Source organism: Perna viridis, chromosome 3 (assembly GCF_037379345.1).
Source record: "Perna viridis isolate PV_CMFRI_1.1 ecotype Kerala chromosome 3, ASM3737934v1, whole genome shotgun sequence".
Taxonomy (NCBI): domain Eukaryota; kingdom Metazoa; phylum Mollusca; class Bivalvia; order Mytilida; family Mytilidae; genus Perna; species Perna viridis.
Window position 1 is genome coordinate 18,721,797 of NC_142447.1, and position 26,523 is coordinate 18,748,319.

A 26,523-nucleotide genomic window follows, 5' to 3' on the forward strand; every position below is an offset into this window, starting at 1 on the left:
ATAATTTGTTTGTACAAAACGCATGCTTAGTAGTTTTTACAAAGGAAAGGAATGAGTTTTTTGGTGTATGATAGATTAAAATTAATCTAATCATTTTTTTTCTCAATGCTTCCCGAATTTTAGAATATTTACAAATTACAGAAAAATTATTGCCTATATTCATAAACATTATTCATATGCTACATTGAAAATGAAAGAAAAAAATAAAACAGACAGAGAAAATAAAAATCCATCTTTTAGAGTAAAAACAAAGAAAATTGAAACCTCCAGCAAGCATGACTGGGTCAGATTCACCCTGCCATGGCCAGTAAAACAGATACGAGGAATTGATCTTCACATATCTGAGATTGACACAGAATAACAATTAATATAACTCACAGATGTTGATAAAATAGACACAAAAAGCTTTTCAGTGGTTATAAGATCAATATGAACTCCCCCCAAAAAGAACGGTCGTCACACCAGGTGCTCTAGGAGACTAAGTATGTTCCGCCAGCCTAGGAACATCTAAATTTAAGTTTCGACAGATTTTACCATGGTATATGTTTTGTCGGCATTTCATATTGGAACTACCCAATCTGGTCAGTTTTGACTGACATGTTTTAAGGCTACCCATCCCTCCACAGGCATTTAGTTACTCACTTAATTCGGTGAAAGTATTTAACATAAAGCCACTAATAATACACCTGACTAAGTAAGCACATCAATTTAAAATTATTTTTATCAGAAATGTAATGGGAATTTCCAAGTCATACGAAATTACTTCTGGTTCTCAGGAGAAAATCGTATTTCGTAATATTTTAACAGAATGAATGTTATCCTGTGTTGTACAAACGTGGAATTAAGATAGAAGAAAAAGGACACATCTGCAAAACTTGATATCCTCTATTCAAAGGTATGTTAACTTCCAAGCTGACTTTAGGGTCTCTCCCCTGATTAGTGGAATTTCAAAGTTTCTCATTTTTCTCATTTCCGAGAATTTGAAAACTATTCCACGTGAATTCATCATGGTAATGTGGCACATTGTGAACAACTTCTATTTTTGAATATAGGTTTTCTAAAGTACAAGAATAAGCATCGAAAAGGGGAGATAACTTCATTATAAGACAATTGACAAATATCACAAATGTAGCTATATTTCAAGTGCTATTGATTTTGTAGCCGAACTATTTTTGTGGTTTGCTACGTGGTTTGAAAATGCAAATGAAATGACCTTGTTTGAATTTTAAGTTCAATACATCGATTTTTTATGACTATATATTCGAATTTAGAAAAAAGAGGATTGTCCGACTGATTGATTGATTGATTGTTGGGGTTTAACGCCAGAGCAGCAATATTTCAGCTATATTCAGGCAATGAACATGAAATGGATGATAAAATGAACATGAAATGATGATGAAATGAATAATGGGATAGGACACAAGTACCACAGCAAATTTCGATTGCCACTGGAAATAGGGAGAGGTAGGTAGGGTCGGGCAATTTAGCGCCTGTGGCGGAGCCCAATGGTTCCTACTCCGATAGAATACCACAGAAGGGATCTAAAACGTGCGGGGAATGTGGCATTTTTCCCCAACACGATGCACCAGTATGGTTTGCGGTCAGATTTCCCTTATTATGGCCTGACAACTCCATTATGTAACATGCCAGGGGTACCCCATTCCACCACCTGTGGCACACAAACCAGTTGGTCTGTGAGCAGAGTTACCTAGCCCCCGGCCAGGGTTCTGAGTACTATTTAGTCGGCTTTTATGACAAGCTTGGTGCTGCTCCGGGCCTATTCTTTTGACACCCGTACTCGCACGGGTCGGGTGGTCTGACAATTTTCTGTATATCTCTGTAAATAGACTGGTGATCCCATATTTTTTTCTTTTCAAGATGTTTCAATATTGTGTCTGTTAAACATATTAATTTATAAGAAAGAGTAAATTAAGCGATTTTTATTAATATTATTATGTGTTAATTTTAAGGCAAAAATAGTCCTCAATACGGGGGAAAATTTACGTAGTCCAAGTTGTAAGGTATAGTTTTTATTTGCCTTTAAAAAGTAGTGTATGCTGAACAAATTACAACAATAAAGACGTTCGTGAATTGTTTTAATTTGCATATATTCTGCATATATACTTAATAAATGTCATGACTTAGGACATCGAATTTACAAAAAACACTCAAATACGTACATCTGTAAAAAATATTTTCGATTTTTTATAATGCATATATACATATACTTAAGACGATATCTACAACAATAATAAAAATAGCTGTAATCAAATGTCTATGTTGAGCCACAAACTACCTCAATACATTTTATACTAAAAACAACCCCATTCGTCATCAATTTCAACAATAGCAAAAAGCAACAAAAAAGAGCTGATGTGTTGATAAGTTTAGGAAACAAAAATACAAGTGTTGTTTTAAAACTGAAGTAAATAGACGGAAACATTTTACGCATCTTTATCTAAGCAAAATAAATCTTAAGATTTTATCAAGTAAGAAATACTGAGCGTATTCTCAGGCTGGAGTTTTTCCAAGGTTAACGGTTCCGTGGCCAGGTTGTTCATTTGGTGTCTGTATTTCTGTACATTGCTATTTGTTTCTGTCTTTACACTTTCTTAGTTTTTCTTTGTTTTTTCTGTCCTTCGGTTTATGAACTTTTAATCTCGCTTTCAAACACTTCGCGATGTCTTCCTCAATTATTTAAATTAAAAAGATATTACGTTTGTCATTTTCTGTTAAATAGACGGCGATGCTACGTTGGAGACAGACAGAAATACACTAAATATGGAAAGGAAAAAGGTATAGATGTTATCAGGAAGGTTAAAATATGTGTATAAACTGAACCCCTGGTATTAGCATGGATCTAGAGGCTTGCCGAAGACTAAAGGGCGAGGACCCGGACAAGAACATTAACTCTATGAGATGTAAATTTGCCATGAAAGTATACAAATCGCTGGATGGGAACCCAGCAACGTGTAATTGGGAAGCATTTCTAGCTATAGCATCTGAGTTGAGGCCATGGTACAATAGAAGGTTTGTCCTATTAATTGAACCATATGTTTGCACATTCAAACACCATTGCCGTCGAGAGCATTTAAAAATGTAAATATCCGCCAAACAGATAGAGCTTTTGCGATTTTAAGTGCAATTAAGTGTTGTAAGAATCAAGCAGAATGGGAAAAATCATAAACATGCATGTCAAAACCCCATAGATCTGAAAATGTAATTACACTCGAGGATACTTTCTCTATTTGAAAAGACCATTATTTGATCTCTGCATCACTGGCTTTTCCAGAAATTTTTCAATAGAATCTTAGAAAAATGAGGTTTTTGACAGAGTTATCTGCACTTGAAATATTCATTTTCTGTGCATTTCAATGAAGTTGTAATTCAATGGTCCAGCATGATATGGAAAATATTGTCTGTTTTTCTTGATTATGATGGCGCAAATAGATAAATTACACTATCAAAATGATGTTGTTTTTCATACCATGTTTCACCCACTGCCTGATTCTTACAGAGACTGGCACTTAATAATTGCCATGCCTTGCAAAATAAACGTAGTGGAGTGGTACATGGCAACCAAAAAGCGGAAATTGGGGTGTCTTCTGGCTATTCCAACATTTTAAAAATATATATTCTGGATATTCCTACATGCAGAGAACAATGGATATTGTTTTACTAGTTTTTTTGTTTTTGTAATTATTGCCTAATTAATTTTACAGGTAAATTTGTGATTCAACATTGGATTTAAACATTTTATTAGCAAAATTATAATGTGTTATAGAGAAATGGTAATAAATAAAAGATAGACTTAAAATGTTGAAATATTGGAAAAAAGATAGAGACTGAAAATTAAATTCAGTTAATTAATAAACAAATTTAAAAAAAAATCTTTAAAAGTTTATAAGTTTTTTTTATATACATTTAAAACAGATTCTGAAAAATATTTATATACATTAATTTGTAAGCAATACATGAGATTGATTCAATTATATTCAAATACAAGCTTTGGAAATTATTGATATGTGTTTATGAAACTTCATATAATATTAATCAATTCATAATCAATTATTGATTATAAAACGCTTGCCATAACTTCAACATCAGACTCCAACCAACCACACTTTTTTCTTTGCAAAGCAGCCATCAGAAATGCAGCAACCCAAGTTTTCCCAGGTATGATAAAATTTCTCGTTTGTTATATCTATACAATGTTTCAGAATTCATAAAAAACTAATGTATCGGAGAGCACTGAAGCAAAAACAAATTAATCATTAATATAGATAATTTGAATTTTTCAATATGAGTATTAATAATTATGTTTTAATAAATGTAAATTATTATGACTTTAAATTTATCTAGCAATAAACTTTAATGTATGTTTTTTGTCTATTTTAGGAATCAACATCAAAGGCTGCTTCTTTCACTATACCCAATGCATCTGGAGGAACGCACAGAAACATGGTTTGCAGGTACACTACAAGGACAACGACGACATCCGTACGCTAGTAAGACGTGCTGCTGTACTGCCGTTATTGCCACCCGACACAGTTGAAGACGTTTGGTTCCATGCACTAGAGGACATCGACGACACCGACATCAACATACCAACACTTCCCTTTACTGACTACGTTACCAGTTACTGGATAGAGGGAAACCATGACCTGTGAAACCACCATGCAACAGAGGGACCAAGGACTACCAACCATCTTGAGGGCTGGCACGAGAAACTAAAGAAACTAGTGAAACCTTCGCATCCTAACATCTTCAACATGATGAAACTACGAAAGCACGAAGAAGCCGTCCATGCCTGCACCTTGCTTCAGTATCAAGCCGGTTGTAAACGTGTCCCAAGGAAGCGCAAATACCGAGAGATCGACTCCAGACTGAAAACACTAAAGACTCGTCTACAGAACCAGAAACTCACACCAGTCCAGTTTGCTGACGCTGCTTCTCATCTTTTGCATCTAGATTAGACTTGTGAACTTTTGATTAGTGATTGAACTGTTATGCTTTGTATGTTTTATTTATGTATTTATTGTATGATTCTTTTGAACTAAATCATGAGTACTTTAACTTTATTTACTGCTTTTTCATTTATTTACACTGTTATCAGTGCTTGAATATTATGCACTTATGCACTTAAGTGTGTATTATCAATGACTCATGAATATTGAATATTTAATAAAACAATAAACCTAAACACTTGCAAGTCTAAAATTCATAAGAATTTTCACATGAAACTTTTACAGGTCCAAAATGAAATTTCATACATACAGCAAAAATGGGACAGGTAATTCCAACACATTTAGAATTTCAATTAAAGTTATGTTTTTACAATACACACAGACTTAATCCCTTGTTTATACAACCGTTCTGGCTATTCCTACATGGATTTTATGATTTTTACCTATAAATTTTAGAATGTTGGAATAGCCAGAATAAACCGGAGATTAGGTTAGAGGAGGAGATTTTAGTCATGATTGAACCAGATTTTAAACTTCCAATGTAAAAACTCGCTCTTTCATAAGATGCTTTATTTATGTAATGGATAAAGGTATCTTTTTCAAAACCTAACTGACGAACATAACTACTAAATTCATTTTGCATTGAACATCTAAAAAACATTACATTTTCTCGAACCAATATTAGTATGCTCTTGTTTCTTTTAGTTTCCACCCACTCTGTGTAACCGGTGGTAGTTTTAAAATGCTACAAAATGCCATTACAAATAACCACAGTTATATTCATTTCAGGCCCGCAGAAAAGAATGTTTAATTTTTTAATATGGAGGGGATATTTTTACAAAATGTTCTCGATTTAGACAGCGCTTAAACAATATTAAAATTCGTTTGTAACATTTAACGCTACCAAGAGGAATAGAAGGGTTCATCTATACTTAAATAATCCATTGGCTACGGACCTGATTTTTATGCCTATGTATTAATGCATTCATCATTTAAACGGAACAAAACTTTAATCCGTAGTATATGCCTTTCAGTTTAACAGATATTGCAATCTTATCAAACCATAGAGGAAGTATATCCCAAAAACTGCTATGGGACCTAGGGTCATCTGGAATGGTCATACATGAACTTGTCTTTATCCTCGACAGATTGAGATTAGAAAACATTTTGATTGATATAAAAGAATATGGTAGGTTTTCAATTCTATCCTTTATTCACATGTTATTTTTAATCATAGTAAAAGTTATGATGTTATATGATGATATTTTCATGTAATAGCATTCCATAGATTTTAAACAAATTGTATCCAATTGGATCTTAGTCATCTGACCATGACTTTTAATTCATCATCATCATCATCATCATCATCATCATCGTCGTCGTCGTCGTCGTCGTCATCATCATCGTCGTCATCATCATCATCGTCATCATCATCGTCGTCATCATCGTCATCGTCATCATCATCATCATCATCATCATCATTTATTTACCACCAAATCTTCAAATAATCCATTCAGTCAAAGAATAGATATTTACCATCAATAGTTCTTTATCACATTATGAAGACCTGATTGATGATGCTGCTTAAAAAATCACAGACAAAAACAAAACAAGAAAGAAAGAAAAAAAAGTACACGGTTTTTGTTTTACGCTAAAATTTCTAAAGTAAACGGTCCAAACTTAGATATAACACTCACTTACAAACAATCAGCCTAAGCATTTTTCAGCAATGATTGATAAACAAAAGACTATATTAAATTCTTTTATTATTGAACATGCTGCAGGAAGAATTATATGGTAAAATATTTACATTTAAGAGCCTATAGAGATTTTAATCGACTTGGAAAGGACTGTAACTGTAGACGAAGGATATCCCCTGGTTTTGGCGGTCGAGGGAATGGGGTTCCCCTATCCTCGTTACCAATGGTTCAAGGCCGTCGATGGACAGTGGTCAAAGCTGCGAACTGAGACTGGACAAAACTTTATCATAGAAGCAACCAGGTACGTATGTATATTACTGATGCTAAAAATAGTTCACTTGAAATTCATGTGAATCGACCTTCATATGAAATTTACACGAATTAAAGAAAAAAAATGCACCTGTTCGAAAATGTCATGCGAATTTAATGCGCAGGCAGGAATTTCACGTTCCTTTTGTGGTTACTCCTTCACAAAATTAATTTGCTCCATTACATAAATTCATGTGAGGTTTCGATGGAAATTATGTGAAAATATTTTGCCTGATTACTTCACTTTTTTCAAAACAAATTCATGACACCTTATCGTGCAGCAGTGCATTTGTTTGTACTTCGGGAACTTAAACAATATTCTCACTATTACTAAAAGTATTACTTTTTTTATCTAAGGATTTTCATTTTGCTTTAAGTGTCATGTAGTAAGAATCAGGCAGTGGGTGAAACGTGGTATGAGAAAACCCACCATTTTGATAGTTTGATTTGACTATTTTCATCATCAGAATCATGGAAAACAGACAAGATTTTCCATATTATACTGGACCATTGAGTTACAATTTTATTGAAATGCACAGAGGACGCTAATTATACCGATGCACATGGTCCATGCTGCCAGTTTTTAGTTGAACCCGAGTTGCTCATTTTTTTTGTTGCTGTGTACGTATTATTTTGGTTATTTTATGTTTTTTTGTTGCGTGCGTCTGGTTTCCATGTCTGGTCTTTGTCCCTGGTTTACATTCTTTTTATTTCCGCTAGAATCTTGTTTCCCTTAGTTTTTCTTTATATATAATCTTTTTAATGCTTGTTAAAAACATACCGGGTACTCTTCCGTCATATTTTATTTTTCTATTCTGTGAATTCTTGTGTTTGTAAATGACAAGTTAAAATGATCTATTCCTAACTGTCTTGTCTCATTCTTTTGTCATGCTTTCAAGTAATGCTTATTATTTGTATCAGGCAATCAGACTCTGGGCTTTACTGTTGTCGAATCTTTAACGGAAATCAATGTTGCCATGGCAAATCATCATCTACAGCACACGTTCATGTTACACCCAGGCCAATGGATTCAGGTATGGTTGCAAATTTAAAATGTACTGCAGTAAAAACTGTTTACACCAAATTCTGAATAAAATGGTTAACTACGTAAAGTAGTAACCTTCGTAAACCAAACATCCCAGGTTAGGGGAGGCTTGAGCGATTACAAACATGCCCAACCCCGCCGCATACTTAAGGTGCCTGTCCTAAGCTACAAATGTAGAAATCTGAAGTCCAGTGATTGCCATTGTTTGTTATGTTCATTGTTATTAGTTATACGTTTTTTTGTATAGATTAGTTCGAGTTACGTCTTTTATTACGTGTACTGTAATAGTTTTATATCATTTATTTTGGAACCTTTTAGCTTGGTTTATAGTATGGTTTAATCCATCATTGAAGACCGTCTGGTGACCTGCAGAATTTTGATTCTCCGTTGCTTGTCATTTAGTTGATGACCTCATTTGCAATCATACCAAATCTCCCTTTTTAGCTCACCTTGTGAGCTTATGGCATCACTTTGCGTCCGTCGTTGTCGTGGACAAATTTTAAAAAATCTTTTCCTCCGAAACTACCAGACCGACAAAATTTAAACTTGACTTGATTGTTTCTTAGGGTGTTATGCACAAAATATCCGTTGGGATTTTTGATCCGCCGTTACCAAAAAAAAAGGAAATGGGGGTCAAAAGGCAGTTTTTGCAAATAACTCAAAAACCGTTGCCTCTAGCGAAATTCTTGCAAGGATAATATCGTTCAGCAACATGAGACGGACTTATGCTGAAATTTTCAAGCCGATTCGTCGACTGATGTAAGATTTACGGCCCCAGAAACAGTTTTTGTGTTTTTTTTTCACATGTAAAACTTCGAAAATCTTCTTCTCTAAAACCATTTAAGGTCATTTAATGAAAATAAGCATATTAATTCTTTAGTGTGTTGTGCTCAAAATGACTGTTGTGATTTTTAATTCGTGAATAGATATGCATGGCTGTCTGTACTAAAAGTGGAACATAGGGGTCGGAAGACAGTTTTTTTGAAAATAATTAAAAAATTGTTGCCTTTAGCAAAATTCTGGTTCAGTTATAAAAATGCTATTAAAAGCATTTCCTGCATTTGACAATTCAGTTGATTTGACTTTGCCTGTACGTCTCATTTCTCAAGTTTTTGAAATAAGCAAATGGTTAAACAGGTGAGCGATTCAGGCTCTCTTGAGCCTCTAGTTTATGTCATGAAAATCATTCACGTCAATAAAAACATTTTCTTAACCCGAAAACATGCCTTAACCGAACAAACGGTTAAAAAACTTTCACTGTACACATGTTAACAATTTCAAAGCCGTTCAGTGACCGTCGGGTAAATGTAACCTTGTCATGATAAAATCGAAATATTGGATTGATACATTTAGACCCAGTATTCTAATGAAAATTTCTGACATATCCACTGAAGCAGATATCAAATACCGGAAGTGGTCGTTTCAAATACTAGTTGAGAAATTTCTGTGAGCCGAATAATATTGTCAGATCATTAATTGTTTTTTATATGCATGATTCTTTCAAATACCTGTACTTAGATAAAACAATTTTACATTGTTTCTACATTAAAAACATGACAGCAAGGTTAGCCATTACCATGCTTAGCATCATTAACAAGCAAACCATCAAACACATTCTATCTTTTTTCTCTAGTTATAATGTGTAGCGCAGCAGCAAATTTTGATATGTCGAGTATGAGACAGGCGGTCGAGAATACAGAGAGCACTGATATAATGCCAAAAGCTATCTGTTCAGTACAAGAAAACCAAAAGCCGGAGTTTGTAGGTAATGTTTATGGCTCGTTCTCAAACACATAGAATAAAGGGCACAGTGGCAGGTACTTGCATTCACAAAATACCTGTAGATAATAAACTTTAATTAAAAAAAGTCAATGGAACACGCTCAATGGACAGTTAATTATTTACAAATATAAACATTAACCATTAAATCACTTTGGAAGGCAAATTTCAGAAGTAACACGCTTTCTGATAGGATAAAAAATTTTGTCCGTCATCTCATAGACCAAATTTTGTAATATGACTATGACGTCATTAGCCTTTTTTAATGATTTACTCCTGGATTTTTTATATTATAATTAACTTACATGAAGTTATAACTGTCATATTTTTTTCGGTCTATTTTAAATAACATCAAGGCCCGTGGTGCTCACTTGAAGTAGGTAAAAAAATATATAACAATCATCCTGAATTTTGAAATTTTAAAAAATTGTGTACCAAGGTAAAAAATGTGTTTTCTATTAGCATATGCTACAGTTACATATTTCATACATAAAAAAGATGCTGTTTTCATGTATTTAGCAAGAGCAAAGGTAGCAATACTTATTGGAAATGATCACCCAGAAGAACCATTACACGGAGTCCCAGAAGCAGACGTTAAGTTGATGACGACAACATTGGAAAATCTCGACTTTAAGGTATTTTCCTTCATTAACTTGTCAAAATCTGAGATCTACGAAGCGATTTCAATTCTAACAACCTTTATAAACTCCATTGGAACTGGTGTTTACGTTATGTTTTGCTATTTTGGACATGGATTTGAGGAAGCCAGGAAATGCTACCTAGTACCATCTGATACAGTGTCAGGATATGGAAGTGTTGACTGCGTCTGCGCTGACGATCTACTAGATGATCTGCAATACAAGACTAAATCAGCTTTAATTGTGATGGCTCTTGACACATGTAGAAAAAGGTGAAATATTTTATATAATTTTAAAGATAGTTTTATATAAAGTTGTAACCTTTTAGTTAAAAGATATAATGGACAGTTTGAAAGAGACAATGAGTCTAAACCACACAAAATATGTAAAATATTTTTGGACAGTCTATAATCGACAATTCATACTGTGAAATGAATTAGGTACTTTCACTCTCGGCTAAATCTCCCGCCAAAACGTCACAACGCAAATATTAATACGCCGATTACAAAATCTAATTATACAGAAAACTTATATAATAAATAGGGTAAACAATCGGTTATCGAGAATAACTAAAATATAATTACTCGTCATCGAAAAGCTTGAAGACTTAACAAGTTCTTCGGCACTCTTGAACATATTTTGGCTATTCACCCTTTCCAATAAATTATCCTGTAAGTGTTCTACCGAACTTAACAACTATTCAGCCATTTTGATGTTTACTTCACACCAGGCTTTATGATATAACAACATTATTTTGCCTTCTAACAAATTACATTTTCACGCATTATATTACTATAACAGACAGGAAACATTCAAGAAAAAATACAATGATTACTTTTTCAGATATTTGTCGAAAAGACACAAACAAGAAGACAAGGCAAAATTCACTGAAGATTCACAACTTAGGAAACATGGGAACACAGTAGTATTATACTCAACGTAAGTGCTACACATAAAACGGTAACTGTTTTATTTTGTTTTTATTTCGCCTTATTTGCAAAGCCATAGGAAATTGTATGTATTTAATTGCCAAATATGAATATTGTTTTAGTTTCTGACCATCTATCCGTCAGTCAATGTATCTGCATTTAGCTGCACAGATACACTTCACTATCATGGAATGTTATCATAATATGCATGTTTTGTTTTATATAGAGATACTTCTATTTCTTTGATAAACTCTTTATAATCATACCTTTCGTTATGTAAAGTGGCTTTTGATATGCAAAACATGTACCCCACCGACGTTTATTATCATTTCACAAGTTTATGATATGAAAAAAATATAAATAGAGTCAAAAATTGTAATATATGACAACCATGAAGTAACTTTCAACTTAGGAAAAGTGTATAAAATGAACGTCCATATGCATTAAATATATTCAAATGGCAAGATTAGAATTGTAGGTTTATTCTACGAAAAACCGGTTGTGCCATGACTTCTATTACATATCTTGATTCTTAGTTCCAGCTTGACATTTCTCACTTCCAAGTTCATATTTGGCAATTCCAATTACTGCAAACAGCGAAATATCATTTTGGAAGTGTGAAATGTCAACTTGGAGTTGAGAAATATCAAGTTAGAACTGAGAAATGTCCCATATCAATAGGGAAATGTGAAAGATATTTTGTACAAATGGCAAGATTAGAATTGTAGTTTTTATTCCTAAAATAGTATCACTTTGAGACACGGAATGATAAATGTAGACCCATTCAGTGAAAAAATAGTTCCCTATTTGTTTTTTTTTGTTTTAGGAGTAAAGGGATGTCAGCTTATCAAGATAAACAACATGGTCTACTTGTCAAATATTTCAACCGAAGAATTCAACAGCAAAGTGACGTTATTGATGTAATGAAAGAAGTTTTGTCAGGTAATATCTTAGATGACTCCGTCTCCAAAAAATTAACTACGTGGTGATGAAATGAAACTACCGAAAGCGTGGACAACGTCGTTAATGTTTTGAGCATCAACGTTCTGTAATATGAATTTTATATTATTTTTCTTGAAGGGCCTTTCAGAGCTAAAGGAGGTAGACCTAGGGTAAGGGACATAACTCATGAAATCAGTGATATATTTGTATTACATTCATTTCACAAAAGCCTCTCAAGCTTTGGTTTGAAGCAGAATAAAATGAATTCAAGTTAATTAGATGCTTACATAAGATTGATGTAAAATGCTAAATACAAACGTTCCAATGATTTTTAAAAGTTGTGTCCCTTACCCTAGGTCTACCTCCTTAAAGGTGTGTTTACACTTGTTGAACCCCTTTTGGTGATCTCTGACAATATAACTGATTTCTTAAAATTGCAAAAACGTTTACGAAAAAAATATATTTTCCCGTATATAACATGTAACTTTTCCGGTTTTTGATCGGTGTAAGATTGGAAAGCAGTAATCTCCCTTACCATATCAAAACAATAATAGAAAAAGAAAACGTTGTTGGAACATATATAGTAGAAAATTAGGCTTCTGGAACAGTGTTATGTTGCTACAAGATTAAAGTCATCACTACAGAAATTTTATGGTCGATATAATTAACTCGTGGATCGTTACGGCGTATCCATCTGCTCCAGGAAATCTGCTTTGTTCAACGTGCCATAGTTTTCTTTTCCTCTTTCGTTTACCGAGGAATTGTTTTATTATGAGCAACTCGGCGGGTATTTCTAGAAAAGCAAAGGACGCTTACTCTACTAGTACACGTGGTCCATGCTCCAAGTTTTTGGTGGAGTCCGAGTTGCTCATTTACTTTTGTTACTTTGTATTTATCATTTTAGTTACTTTATGTTCTTTGTTGTGTATGTCTGTTTTCCATATCTGGTCTTGTATATGTCCATGGATTACTTTCTTTTGATTACCGCTAGAATCATAGTTCCCTTGATTACTCTTCCTCATCATTTTTCTGACTAAAAAGTATTTGCAACATACGTTTTGTGGAACAAACCTGAACATCACATGCTTTTTTTTAAAGTTTTTGGACCATCATGAAAAAGATATGAAAAACATGTTCAGGACAAACGAATGAACTCTTGCATTTCATTATGTAAATACACGTAGTGTATGAAAAGAATACGGTTTTAATTAATATATGGAAAATATTTGTATCTATGTTTTATAGGCACTTAGCATATACATCTATATCGCTCCTAAACATATGTTTTAAACAATATGAAATAATATTTTGCAATATTTCATATACATGTATAACTATTTCAACAATTTTGAAATTGTATTTCCCCTCATAATCAAATCATTTTGATTGGTTAGTTTTTGTCAGTGACACCCATCAGCCTGGGATTTACTAAAACGATCCTAAAACAGAGTTATTTCCTTCTCTTCAGATATGAGGATTGAAATGAACCAACATGACATCGAACAAATTCCTCAATTTACATCAACCTTAAATGAAAAGCGATCATTTAGAGATCCAGTCAGTGGCGGTGAACTGTTGTCAGATATTTTCAATAAATGGCGGTGTGTGTTTGGTAAGTGCAAACATTATCACATTGAGTGCGTAAAGAATAATTATTCAAATAGTTATGTATAAGTAATATTTTTCAAACATTATTGTTGTGTCCTCTTGTACACCTGATTGTCTGCGGTTTATATATAAAATCTTGTCCTGTCTAAATCTTGTCTTGTAATAATTCCAAATTGATTGTTACGTCGATTTTGATTGGCTGGTTGTTTTCGTTCATTTTTTATGACGAATTCAATAGGAATATTCTGCTATGCAAATACCTTATTCTTTAACAAAACAATCCATATAAAGTTAAGACTCACCTATGTTACAAACAAAGTAATTATGATAATAATGATAATTTAATAAACACGTAAATTAAAGTGAAATACATAGAATTGAGAGTTTTCAATTTTTTTCTTTTTTCATCTCATTCGATACCCGTTAGGAGTTGGTAATGTAAATAGTATTTTTGATTTTTGTATGTTTTGTCGTAAAAGTTTCCTCGAGATATTTTATCATAATTTTTTATCAGAAGTAACATGCTTTCTGATTAGATTAAAAATTTGTCCATCATCCCTTAAACCAAATTTTGTAATGTGACTGTGACATGAACTACTTTTTTTATATGATTTACTCGTTGAATTTTGATATTAAAATTAAATTATAATGAATGACTGTTATATGTTTTCGGTCTATTTGAAATAACATCAATGCCCGTGGTGCACACTTGAAAAAAAAACCTACTACACAGTTTATTTAGAATTCACCATGTGATTGAGGTTATTTCTTCATAGACCCGAAAAGGTCATTCCTTAACAATCTGCGTGTTGGATATTTCTATTTACGTCCGCATCAATATCTCTAATATATGAATATTTAAACTTATTTTCCTTTTTTTTCAAGAGCCACCACCATCAAGAGATTTCTTTGTACCTAGTGCAAATTTGAAAATGCGGGTTGAGTTTGAACCAAAAACATTGAACTCAATGTATATGCGGCTTATAATAGGCAAAATGAAGGAGTTAAATGACATTGACCTCACTGGTTTGGTTCCTTCTGCGAAACCAGTTTGCGTAAGTTGGTTTTATCCTTAGTGCATGTACCCCGAGGTTTTCTCATCAACAGAACACATTAATTTGAAAAAAAAATCAATCTCACAGTGTATACAATGTAAAACGACATTTCTAGACTCGAAATGAATAAATTTGTCAAATTATAAGCGGGAGTCAATATCAAATGCGTAGAAGCTAAGTTTTACATTCAATGTCCTGTAATTTTCTGTTTCTGTAATGTATCTTTGTATGAAGCTCAATTTGGCTATGCAATTTTCGCTTATATTCGTAAGGTCAGAAATCAAAACAGTTTGATGCCAAAGTGTAGTACCTAGCATCTGCCGAAAAAGGTTTCTATGGAGAGGAAGAGTAATAAAGGGAACCAAGATTCTTTCGATCAATAGCTTTCCTTTACCATTGATTTTTAAGTGTAGGTCAAAATATGAGACTGACTTCACAGTGTCCGTTTTATCCTTTATCTCAAGTTCTTTGGGGTTGATGAGATGTATAAAATACCCGAGACTATGGTTGTTAAACGATAATACGTCAACTAAATAGCGGAAACAGAGATCAGTGGATCTGGCTAAACGACATTTCTTGCTTTGGATAAGAACAGTTATAAAGTCGGCTCAAAAGAATGAAGGAATAGGTCAGCGAGTAGATGAGCACAATTTGTTTCCATTGGAATGCCGACCGTTGGTTGAAAAACGCGTCCTCCACACTGAACAAGTATGTTGTCGATAAGAAATTCCAGCATGTTGAAAATATCTTCGGTATATTAAGAATGTCTACAAAGAACTACATATCTGTATGCAGATATATCGTTTTTCAGTAACAACGGCTTAAAAGTATAAAATGTTGAAAAATCATAGGTTTTAATGATCAGTTTGTCATACCAGCAAAGAAGTGTACAATTTAGACCCCCTCCAAAAAATAAAAATAAATAAATAGAAAAAAAACACACACAAATAAAACCAAAAACAGAAAACAAAAACAGAAACAAAACAGAAAACTTTGTGTTGATTTGTCGATTAGAATATAATAAAAAAGAAATTTTAATGCAATGTTATAAGATAACTTATACGGAAAGTATAGAAATGCGTTTCATAATTTTTGACTATGTATCATGATGAAAGAGTAATCAAGGGGACCCAGGTTCTAGTGGAAATTAAAAGAATGTAATCCAGGGACAAAGACCAGGCATGGAAACAGACATACACAACAAAGAACATAAAATAACCAAAATAATACATTCAAAGTAACAAAAGTAAATGAGCAACTCGGACACCACTAAACATGAAACGTAATATAGAAATAGATGAAATACATGTCGGAAAGGGTCGTATAAAATAAAGCAAAGAAGAATATGAAACCAAGATAAAACAACATAATCCGTCCGTGCGAGACTCTTTAGACTAGTCAAGGACGTTAAAATCCCCCTTAGTAGTACTTTATACCTAGTCATATCAAGAATGAGGTATATATATATCCCATCCTTTCACCTTACGTGAAAAGAGCCAGAAATTAACCTGACCCAAAGCATCAGGGCTTACTTAGCATCTAGTACATGTACAATGGGCCTCAACAGGACTTCTTGTTCTAATGTATCTATTGTTGTTTCATGGAAACTTCCCCAGTTCTCTTAAACATGTTGAGTATGTCTTTCATAGTAATATTGAATACACATACAGTATAAGACATTTATTAATACCTAAAAATTCTAACATTGTATAATCAACACTCCAACTTAAAACATACATTGTACATAATAAACTGATTCATAACATATACCAAACAATTACTGTACATTACATAACTTGCTAAATACCTTGCTGTATCAAACTTAATTTGGCTTCTTGGGGGCTACTCATACTACACCATGGACTATGATAATTACATGTATAGTTCTACTATGATCATTGAACTATACCTAACTATTGAACAACAAAACATATATTTACTATAGGCTTGTGAACGAACCTGACAAGCTAAAGTGGAAAGTATGGAAGAACGGATCTGACTTAAAACCCTAATATGGTGTCTAACTTTTAGGCGGCAGAATCCAGCCTTGCAGCGCAATGGGCGGTTGAAACCGGCCCGATGATATGAATTTGAAATTGATTGTAGTCGGTAGACTCCAGCCTAGAGACTGATTATACTGAACACAGGCGGCAGAATCCAGCCTGAGGCGGAAGATTCCAACCTGTTGTGATAAAGGCAGTCACAGTTATATATGTTCTGGCTCTTACACCAAAAAACCCTACATTACTCTTAACTCATATTATATTCCTAGTTATGCAAAAAAACCCAATCAATAAACAATGATAATGAAATATTAGTATGATGTATACCTGAATTGGGGGAAAATAATTTCTTGAAATTATACAGGCCAGACTGCCAAATACAAGTATGAGTAGCCCAATAAAAAGGTGTTGCAGGGGTGGTGGGCGGGTCCATAAAAACAGTAACTAAATTAATTTGTTGAACTCTGGCATACTTGACTGAAACTAATACTCATTAATTTCCTTAAATTTCATTGGCTAGTCCTTTTAATGACCTTACTTATGTAAAAACAAAAGGTCACAATTATCAAAATAGATAGATTAGATCCTATGACAAGTATAAACTCTAATTTAATAAATTAAATTTCCTATAATCAAATTATGAACTAAGTAAACTTAGCATACAGATCAAGTTTGTGCATTTAATATTATGTAGAAATAATTCAACTTCATTTCAAAAGTGACATAATCCAGAAGCATATGTTTTAAAAACACCATATACATTGTACACGATTGATTTAATTACTTTAGAGGGATTTCTAAATCCTTTTAGCTCTCCCTAGCTCATCGTCTATCATCTAAGGTTTAAACGAATGGAGTTTGGTAAGGGTTTTTTCATTAAATTTATATCTGTCATCTCGCAATTATATGTAGAAGACATCCTTTTGATTTTTTTAACCAAGACAGTGCTACAAAAGAAAACAATTGTGAATAACATGTATTTTGAAATTTCTTAATGGAGCATCCTTAAAATACTGTGCTAGTAAGTAAGTTAAGCACATATTTTATTTGCATTTTAACTAGGTCTTGGATAACATTTATAGCTACATAGGCAAATGTGCCACGTACGATAATCATAAGATGCAACATGCTTGATTCATATAATCATGTTAATTTTGGCTTGAAAGCATATAACTGCCATGATTATCATAATTATGATAATCATGCGATTATCATATGTAAATCGAAACACATGATTATCATATGGTGCTCGATTTATATGACAATCATATGATGCAAACCATACGATTCTCATGTGTGGCACATTTGCCTGTGTATAACTTCTATCTTTGTTGTTTATTTTTTTTTCAGAACGTTAAAATTTTAAACTACAAAAAATACCATAACAGTCACGAGTTTGAGGTCATGGACATCCAGAAGTTGGAGGTAACTATATATATATATATGTTATACGATAAATTTATATCAATGTTGGAATTCGAGATCGCCGTTTAAAAATATATTTAACCTACTGTATTCTTAAAATCCCAGCATAAGTTGAGTGCAAGATGAATTACTTCCCACCGTCCCAAACATATTTAATGAGGAAGGCCAGTGTAAGGGACATAACTCTTACAAATGATTTGAACGTTTGTATAAATCATTTTACATCCATCTCATCTAAGTATCAAAGTAACTCATTTATTTCATTCTATCAAAATAACTGATTTATTTCATTCTATTTCAAATGAAAGCTTGATAGGCTTTGATGAAATTGAATATGATGCCAACATATCACTGATTTCAATAGTTATGTCCCGTACACTAGATGTACCTCCTTTAAGAATAACATGAAATTCAAAGACATACATTAATTGTCTTATGAGTGTTGTTTGAGTTTTGGTTTCAACATGTAAAGGAAGAAAGAAAGGCACTAGGCAAATAATCTTCTATTTTTAATATTTTAAATTATCGATGTAAATGAGATATTTGAATTACAGTAGTACACGGAAGAAAAAAGCTATAACGTTAACGAAAGACGGAAATCAAAAGAGATTGACTTATCTATCATATTGATCTTATAAGGAAATACCGTTTCCAAATAAGGCAATGTAAAAAGAGCTAATTTATCTATAAAATATCGAGACGCTTGCTATACACTATCTTACTTTTGACCAGCTTTGATATCGCAGCTGTATGTTGTAAAGTATAAATCCATTGAAAAAGACACCTATTCATCTATTAGAAAATAACAAACGAATAAGAAATTTCATACAGTTTTGTTTCAGGGAGATTAAGGTATATAGAGAAGAAAGTTTTGAAAAAAAATCATACTAATCTTATTTACTAATCCAATTTATGAAAGAAATTAAATCTTAAGTATGTGGTAATCATGTTTCTTCCATTAAGATATGACTTATGTTTTTTCGGTCTGACGAAATTACCTCAATCCCTTGGTGCACACTGAATAACCTGCATAGCAGGTTATTTTTCAAGCGTGCACCACGGGCATCGAGGTTATTTAAGATAGACCGAAAATATATGTAGTATTTGTTGTAGAAAAATCCCACCCACCAAACGGTGTCTTTCGGACTTAATAGGCGCTATTTTTATAATAGATTTGCCCTTTCTGTATTTAGATCTGTATTGTTTAGAGGTCAATACATTCATCTCCCTCTTAAATCAACCATATTGGGAACAATAACTCTTGCAAAGAGCAAATTTATACACAATCTATATATTTTTTATTTCATAAGTACAACGACCGAGTGACAAACTTGGAATGGTTTTACGTGGTCTGCAAAGGTTTCGGAATATAAATAAAAATGAATTTGGTGTATTTTTGACATGCATGAATCACCGCCCGCCTGATTTATGTATATACTGCTTTTTAAATATGTTTTACAATAAAAAATTGTTTTGCTTACGATTGATTTAATGTATAATTACCAAAACTACTTAAATTCATAGCTATATTTTTTCCTAGGAGGACCTCATCGTAAAGTTGTGTCTGCGGGATGACAAGTTAGAAGTGTTATTGGAAGAAATAAATTTGCATAGGCCTCTTATAGCTGCTGTCGATGTAAACTTTTGGAAAAACAGACTGTGACAGTTATCAACTTTTTTCATTATATGTGCATTCAAACATTCACATTGTTTCTTGAAATACCATACTAAAGGAAAAGCAGTGCACCGACAATCAAGGTTTAAAGATCAGGCAGTAAATTTATAGAACACACCCACATATATTTGGTATATGTGAACTAGTATCATCTGAACAAGACCAAAACTGATTTCATAATTTACTGTGTATTAATTCATTGTACTTATATTCTTGCCTTAAAATAGAAAATAAAATTTCTGCTGTTGATGATGGATTTTTTTTTAGTAAACTTATTTTTAATCCCCTTTTGTTTCCTGATTTTTAAAACCGACATATTCTTAAGTTTATTCATTTTGGTATCTTTTTAAAAGGGAATTCCGTGCTGTTATATGCGGTGCGATCATGTGCATGCAAAAGTTTGGTATTGAATATTTTTAAATTTTCTTAAAAGTTCAGTCTACATATGTTTTTATTCATGTTAACTGAATGAATTGTAGTGATTCAATATAGGCAACGATATTGCATTGGATACAGATGACATTTTGTCAAGTGCATGGACAATGAATAAAAAAAAACAAAAAAAGGTTGTAAACTATTTCTAGAAAAGCAGAGGATGCATACACTAATGATGCACTTGGTCCATGTTCCCATCTTTTAGTGGAGTCCGAGTTGTTCATCAACATTTGTTTTTTCCACGTGTTTATGTGGTGATTTCATATTTTGTTGTGTGTGTCTGTTTTTCCTGTCCTGTTTTTATCCTTGTATTATGTTCTAGCTTAAAGTGATTTTCTGTAGTTTATACTTGCATACACATTACTATTTTCATCTTGAACTTGATGTGTCTTCCCCACAAAGTTCAAGACTTATTTTGGAGTTCGTGTTTTGGACTTACTTAATTTCAATTGAATCTTTTTCTTTTTATTTTCACCTATTTATTGTTCATATCTTCTATACATTTTTGACTACTTGTTTTACTAATTTGACTGGCGGCAATTTCATGCTACCCGTTTATGTTGAAATATACCGGAAATAATGAACAGTAATGGAAGCAGGAAGGTTTAGCGCCCTATAAAACCTGGTTTTACCCACCTTTCATATTAGAAATGCCTATGCTAAGTCAGGATGATTTCGATGATTGCCAAATTTCCAGTTTATATCCTGATTTTGCCATTTGCTATTCACTTTCATTTTAAAAATTTTAACTGACTATTCCTTTTCACTGCTGCATAGACTTTTTTCAGTTCGGTAATTTTGGTATGATCCTTCATATGATCCTTCATTGTCACAAAATAGTGATTATTTTATTACCTACTTAAAATGTTAGGCAAATACTATTATTTATCATCATTTATTAGCGGAAAATTAAAATGTAGTAATAGTGTTATGTTTCCGGACAATAATAGGGAGGATTTAAATATATCAACAACATCTATCTGTTGAATGTTTTTGGTGTAGTAGTTAAATAACACTATAACAAGTTGAAAATGATAGCATTTTCCGTATATCCGTCATTTCGTGCATTATAAAGCCAAAACATCGTTGCTTCTAATATTTACAAGGAAACATTTTTCAGGCTACAAATGTATATAACTATTTAGAAGTTGATGAAATTGTTTGATACATTGCAAGATTCAGTTGAAATATTGATTTTGAAGCGTTAGCTGTGAGCCAGTATCGATGGATTTAGCCTTAAAGTCCTTCGTATACCGGTATTGTAATTATAAGAATTTCGAATGTTTTCTGTTGTGTACATGACTGTAACAGAAATTTTTACATTATGCAGTTTTATTCTCTTTTGCTAGAGAACTGTTTTAACTAGGATGAATGTGAAAACAAAGACCTTATAGATGTAAATTCTTAGCAAATCACACACTACTAAGTTGGTCCTAAGGAAGAGTAACTGACAGGCTTTTTTAAGGAATTGGAAATGAAGCATGTCCATGACCCGGAATCTGCCGATGTATATGTATATATTTAATATATTAGTAATAGTGTCAAAGTAAAAAATGCGATCGTACATGTATATTGGTATCAATGGTGCTGACAGCGATGTCCGTGTCGTCGTCGTCCGTATTCACTTGGTTTTCTTGCGATGACTTTAGTTATGGTTGATCAAATGTTATGATTTTTTTTTATGAAATTTATATCATAACTACTAAAGGAAGGCTCATATTTCATTTGGAGTCATGGCCCCAACCATTTCAAAAATTGAGCCATCCATATAACTTACAGATACCGAATTGTTGGTTTTTGTTAATCTAGAAAAAACTGAGAGTCCAGAATTAGAGCAACAAATTTTACCAAGCTAACCTACATAAAGTGAAATGGGCAAGTTAAACACATGCAAGCAAACCTTCAAGAAAGAAGCATTGTAATATGTATATGACTTATGGTTATGGTAGGCCATTGTGGAGTTAATTCCCATTTATTGGTATCAGTAGATATTTAGTAACATATGTTAATGGATATTTAGCAACATGTGTATAATTTAATTATTGATAACAATAAATGGAGTTTTCTAGACAATGCAAACACGTTCAAGACAAAACGTATGCATGTTCAAATTTGCTTTTTGGACAATACCGGTCTGTGTCACGCTTGTATTTACGAAAAAAAACCCAAACTTATTGTGCGTGTGATGATAAAGTGTTATTGAACAAATTGATTTTATACGTTATTAACTTTTTATATGTAAAACGTGAGGTTGGTATTTTTAGAATTGTGAGATGGTTGCTACATTATTACATTTACACACGTGTCCGATTCATAATTTTCTCCTTAATAAACTTACCTCAGGGTGACGCATGATGAAGTCACCATTGGATACTTGTTTGTGTCATGTGAACCAGGGATATGTTAAGTACATCAGCTTAATTTTCAGTGAGGTAACATTTTCGGATAACAAATTATAATTAGTTCAAATGAGGAAAGCTTTTAAAATTTGTATCATGCTTAACTGAATACCAGTGTAGTGACACATAATTATTAAACCCGGAAGTTTGCAGAATTTGTTGTATTGGGATTTTACTTCCTCCTTTAATATTCTCACCTTTTTATCACAGGTAAGCAGGTATATTATTTTCGTTAAATTTATTGAAATCCGATATTGCTCTGTAATGATTTTATGCCTTTTGCTTTACATCAATGTGCAGTTTAATTTGCTTTTGACGAAATTCGACTGATATTTGAAACAAGACGTGTATTGATGCAGTAAACAGGACAAATATCCATGTTTTTTTTTTAATTTTCGTTTTTGATCGAATGATGATCGTTTGATTTAGCTCATAACAAAATTGATTCCAGTTTTAGATTGTGAAAACTTTTAAAAATCAAGAGTCAGTCATGATTAAAAAAAATCAATACAATAATAAAAATATGTTCCTATATTTAGATTGCAATTACCACCTACTCGATACAGTGACTAGTGTAAACTTCTAAAATAGTATGTATATACATGTATATAAGATGGGATCGAAACATTTGTACAGAATTGACATTTCTTAGAGTTAATACTGTCACCATGTGCAATGTTATAACACAAGAGTTATAATTAAGAAAAAAAAACAAAAAAAAAAACAAAAAAAAAAACGCTATATTGAATAAGTCACACGAAACATCAGTCGATAACGGCAGTTTACACTGTGTCTAGTTTTGTTTAAAAATGCGTGATGATTGCCAGTCGATATTAAGGTAACAAATGTACATTAACGGCAGAAAAATTTTCATTTTCATCAGCACCACCAATACAAAATTTGACATCTTTTATCATATTTGCAAAATCTACTGGCATACAAACTTTGCCATATGAATCTGTCAATGATCAAATCGCTCCGCCATACAAATATTAATGGACACGTTTCAATCAAATTAAAAATTTAACCTCATTAAACATTTTTTTCAAAAGGTTGCCAATCTAATTTCAGGATGGCGTCACAGGCAATCAAAACCATCATAGTGGATGCTTGTGATCGGCATGAACTTGACGTACATGAAGTACTTGGAAAGATAACAAAAGATGATCGACTGTTTGTGCTTAAAAGTGAAAATTATAGAACTACACTCCTCTCCGAAGCAAATCCTATTTACTTAGAATGTAAATCCAAACTCGATGGGTTCTTTGAATGTAAAACGAAAGTAGACGGCAAGATGGATACAGACTTGACTTTAGTATGTGCTCATAATTTTGCTGATTTTTGGTTTACTGCTTGTTCGATGCTGTTAACATCAGCCTATCAATGGAAGATTTGGACTTCATCAGATATACATGCCAAGTTGGATGAAAACTATCTTCCTGATATTGAAAAATTTGTGCGGTCATACACAAAATCTGGAGGTGTTGAAATATTACGGTCCAATATAATAAGTGAGAAATTCATCCACGGGTTTTCAACCAGAAAAGGTGGACTATCCACAGTGCCTGGTGTAGCAAGTTTGAACATGGTACACACAAGCGCAAAACGTGACTCAGAATTAATTGGTAAGGAGAATATCCGTCGATTAGCGGAGTCCGCCGGTTTTGACCCGGAAGGATTTGTGCGTGCAAAGGCAGTCCATGGAAATACGGTTTACGTTATTGGCAAGACGGAACCGGAAGACGGATATGATGGAGTAGTTTCTAATCGAAATGGGGTAACAGTTGCTGCTCCGGGTGCTGACTGCTGTATTATGCTGTTTGCAGACGAAGAAGGCAATTCATTTGGTGCTTGCCACTCGGGTTGGAAGGGAACACTAGCAAGAGTATGCATCGAAATCATCAAGAAAATGGAAGAAGAGTTTAACTCTAAAAAAGAGAATATTAGGGTAGTTTTTGGACCAAGTATTGGTATTTGCTGCCTTGAATTTGGTGAAAAGGAAGCGGAATTATTTAAACCGATATCAGAGGAGTGTGTTGTAAAGAAGGAAGGGAAACCTAAACCTTTTATAGATCTTCATCTAGCTAATCGTACGCTACTTGAATCGTATGGTATCTTGCCAAGTAACATTGATGACACTAGTGTTAAATTTTGTACTTCGTGTAACCCAGACTTGTTTTTCTCGTACAGGCGTGATGGAAAACCGTTCGGAAACCAAGTTGGTTTTATAGGATTCAAATAATTGAACATAGTCAGTAGGTTCAAATTAATATAATTGATTTTAACACTTTTTAAAATTTTTATTCGCTTAAATTATTTTCATTGTTGAACCTTCTTCGCCTTATATTAGTGAAAATACGGAGACAAAAGAACCACAAACAGTGCTGTCGGTTAAATCCCACCCGGAATCAGTTGAAAGCCTGTCTGAACAATGTATATGTTGACAAACCTTTATAACAACTTAGTGACTTTGTACTTGTGAAACAAACACATGGTTTAATCAAGCATTCCGAAAGCAGTACTAAAATATCGGGTCTCTTCTCATGGAGGAAGTTGTAATTAACATGTATAGTCTGAACACTGAAAATAAATGTTACATTATAGATAGGAAGGCAATACTAACCAAAATATCATGTCATATCCATTCAACGGATCGTTTCAATACACATACAGGTTGAATTGAAATGGATGACAATACAATTAGATATCGATGCAAAGGAAAGAAGTAACAAAAGCAAAATCGAAAGCAAAAACAACCATAGAAATCGATAAAAAAACACAACAAAACAAAACAAAAACAAGATTACCATGCAATTTACTTGCATATATATTATCTTTTAGTCTATTAGTTTTTAACCCCACGTGAATAAATTTTATCCACAAAATATTCGATCTTTTTCAAGATTGGAGGAGCGACACATTTTCAACATTTTTGACAATAGGAAGGCTATCCATTTTCTCTTGACATCATTTTATAAGTAAATGAATATATTTAAGTTAATACGTAAGGAACATTAAAACCAAATGGGAATATTTCAACTGTTTAAAGGGAAACTACGCGAAAAAATCATGTGTTGTTTATTATATCAGTGATATTAGAAACGTGTTTTACTTTAATCTGATGTGTAAAATGTCCACAAAGTCGTATTAAAAAGCGAACATGGGGGTAATTCGATTACTTCAAGCCCTCACCGTCATCGTTTCTCCGACTCACAAGGTTATGTATCAATAGTGGGTGGAATAAACGTATAATACCCCTTTTTGGAAACCAGTCGGCTGCACAAGAAAGTAGTTAGTAATGATACAAAGTAGTCCAATTGTTGCACCATATCATTCTCCTAGTTTAGTAGAGGTATACAAACTTGGTGTCATCTGAAAACTGAATGAAAGCAGCGATTTCTGCACCTGTCACTTTACCTTCTTTCTTAGAAGGCGTATAAGGTTTGTTGATATATGACAGTTAAGGTAAAGGGTGACAACCATAATGAAACCCCCTCTAGAACCATCTATACTGTTGTAACAATTTTTTAGCCTTATAAATAGCTGAATTTAACATAGGAAATAATGGAGACTAGAAATAGTGGGAAAAATAACCTTCCAAGAATTAGAAGAAT

The 26,523-nt window shown here is 32.9% G+C and overlaps 2 protein-coding genes, 1 long non-coding RNA gene and 1 pseudogene across 9 annotated transcripts; 3 read left to right on the top strand and 1 right to left on the bottom strand.

The window, feature by feature from the left end:
- Positions 1–731: 731 nt before the first annotated feature.
- On the top strand, positions 732–20,324 carry LOC148621307 (mucosa-associated lymphoid tissue lymphoma translocation protein 1-like). 3 transcript variants are annotated; one of them, XM_088575482.1, is made up of 13 exons: positions 734–895; positions 2,741–3,030; positions 6,002–6,156; positions 6,785–6,968; positions 7,898–8,010; positions 9,655–9,786; positions 10,320–10,710; positions 11,282–11,377; positions 12,194–12,309; positions 13,778–13,921; positions 14,803–14,972; positions 18,326–18,400; positions 19,941–20,324. In XM_088575482.1, exons 2-13 carry the CDS (start codon positions 2,855–2,857, stop codon positions 20,061–20,063), a joined length of 1,875 nt encoding a protein of 624 aa, XP_088431608.1. In that variant the 5' UTR covers positions 734–895; positions 2,741–2,854; the 3' UTR covers positions 20,064–20,324. The 3 variants fall into 3 exon arrangements, with proteins under 3 accessions (XP_088431609.1, XP_088431610.1, XP_088431608.1); XM_088575483.1 differs by lacking the exons at positions 18,326–18,400; positions 19,941–20,324 and adding an exon at positions 17,004–17,145 and having other exon boundaries at positions 732–895; XM_088575484.1 differs by lacking the exons at positions 18,326–18,400; positions 19,941–20,324 and adding an exon at positions 16,918–17,059 and having other exon boundaries at positions 732–895.
- Positions 3,774–5,081, top strand: LOC148621308 (uncharacterized; annotated as a pseudogene). The gene is made up of 3 exons (XR_015920806.1): positions 3,774–3,777; positions 4,144–4,176; positions 4,399–5,081. The product of XR_015920806.1 is annotated as an uncharacterized LOC148621308 (transcript).
- LOC148621309 (uncharacterized) lies at positions 15,726–22,980 on the bottom strand. Its single transcript, XR_015921146.1, has 2 exons — positions 22,849–22,980; positions 15,726–17,922 (listed from the first exon to the last, which is right to left on the bottom strand). It is a non-coding gene; the product is annotated as an uncharacterized LOC148621309 (long non-coding RNA).
- Positions 22,844–25,512, top strand: LOC148621310 (purine nucleoside phosphorylase LACC1-like). Of its 4 annotated transcripts, none has more exons than XM_088575487.1 (3): positions 22,844–22,942; positions 23,449–23,499; positions 23,981–25,512. In XM_088575487.1, exon 3 carries the CDS (start codon positions 23,982–23,984, stop codon positions 25,149–25,151), a length of 1,170 nt encoding a protein of 389 aa, XP_088431613.1. In that variant the 5' UTR covers positions 22,844–22,942; positions 23,449–23,499; position 23,981; the 3' UTR covers positions 25,152–25,512. The 4 variants fall into 4 exon arrangements, with proteins under 4 accessions (XP_088431613.1, XP_088431614.1, XP_088431611.1 ...); XM_088575485.1 differs by lacking the exon at positions 22,844–22,942 and adding an exon at positions 22,981–23,119; XM_088575486.1 differs by lacking the exon at positions 22,844–22,942 and adding an exon at positions 23,020–23,127.
- Positions 25,513–26,523: the final 1,011 nt, after the last annotated feature.

Excerpts from the sequence above, each read along its gene's own strand:
- LOC148621310 (XM_088575487.1), top strand. The coding sequence starts at position 23,982 with ATGGCGTCACAGGCAATCAAAACCATCATAGTGGATGCTTGTGATCGG.
- LOC148621307 (XM_088575482.1), top strand. The coding sequence starts at position 2,855 with ATGGATCTAGAGGCTTGCCGAAGACTAAAGGGCGAGGACCCGGACAAG. Across the intron at positions 8,011-9,654 it reads ACCCAGGCCAATGGATTCAG|TTATAATGTGTAGCGCAGCA; the intron begins GTATGGTTGCAA and ends TTTTTTCTCTAG. Across the intron at positions 12,310-13,777 it reads AATGAAAGAAGTTTTGTCAG|ATATGAGGATTGAAATGAAC; the intron begins GTAATATCTTAG and ends CCTTCTCTTCAG.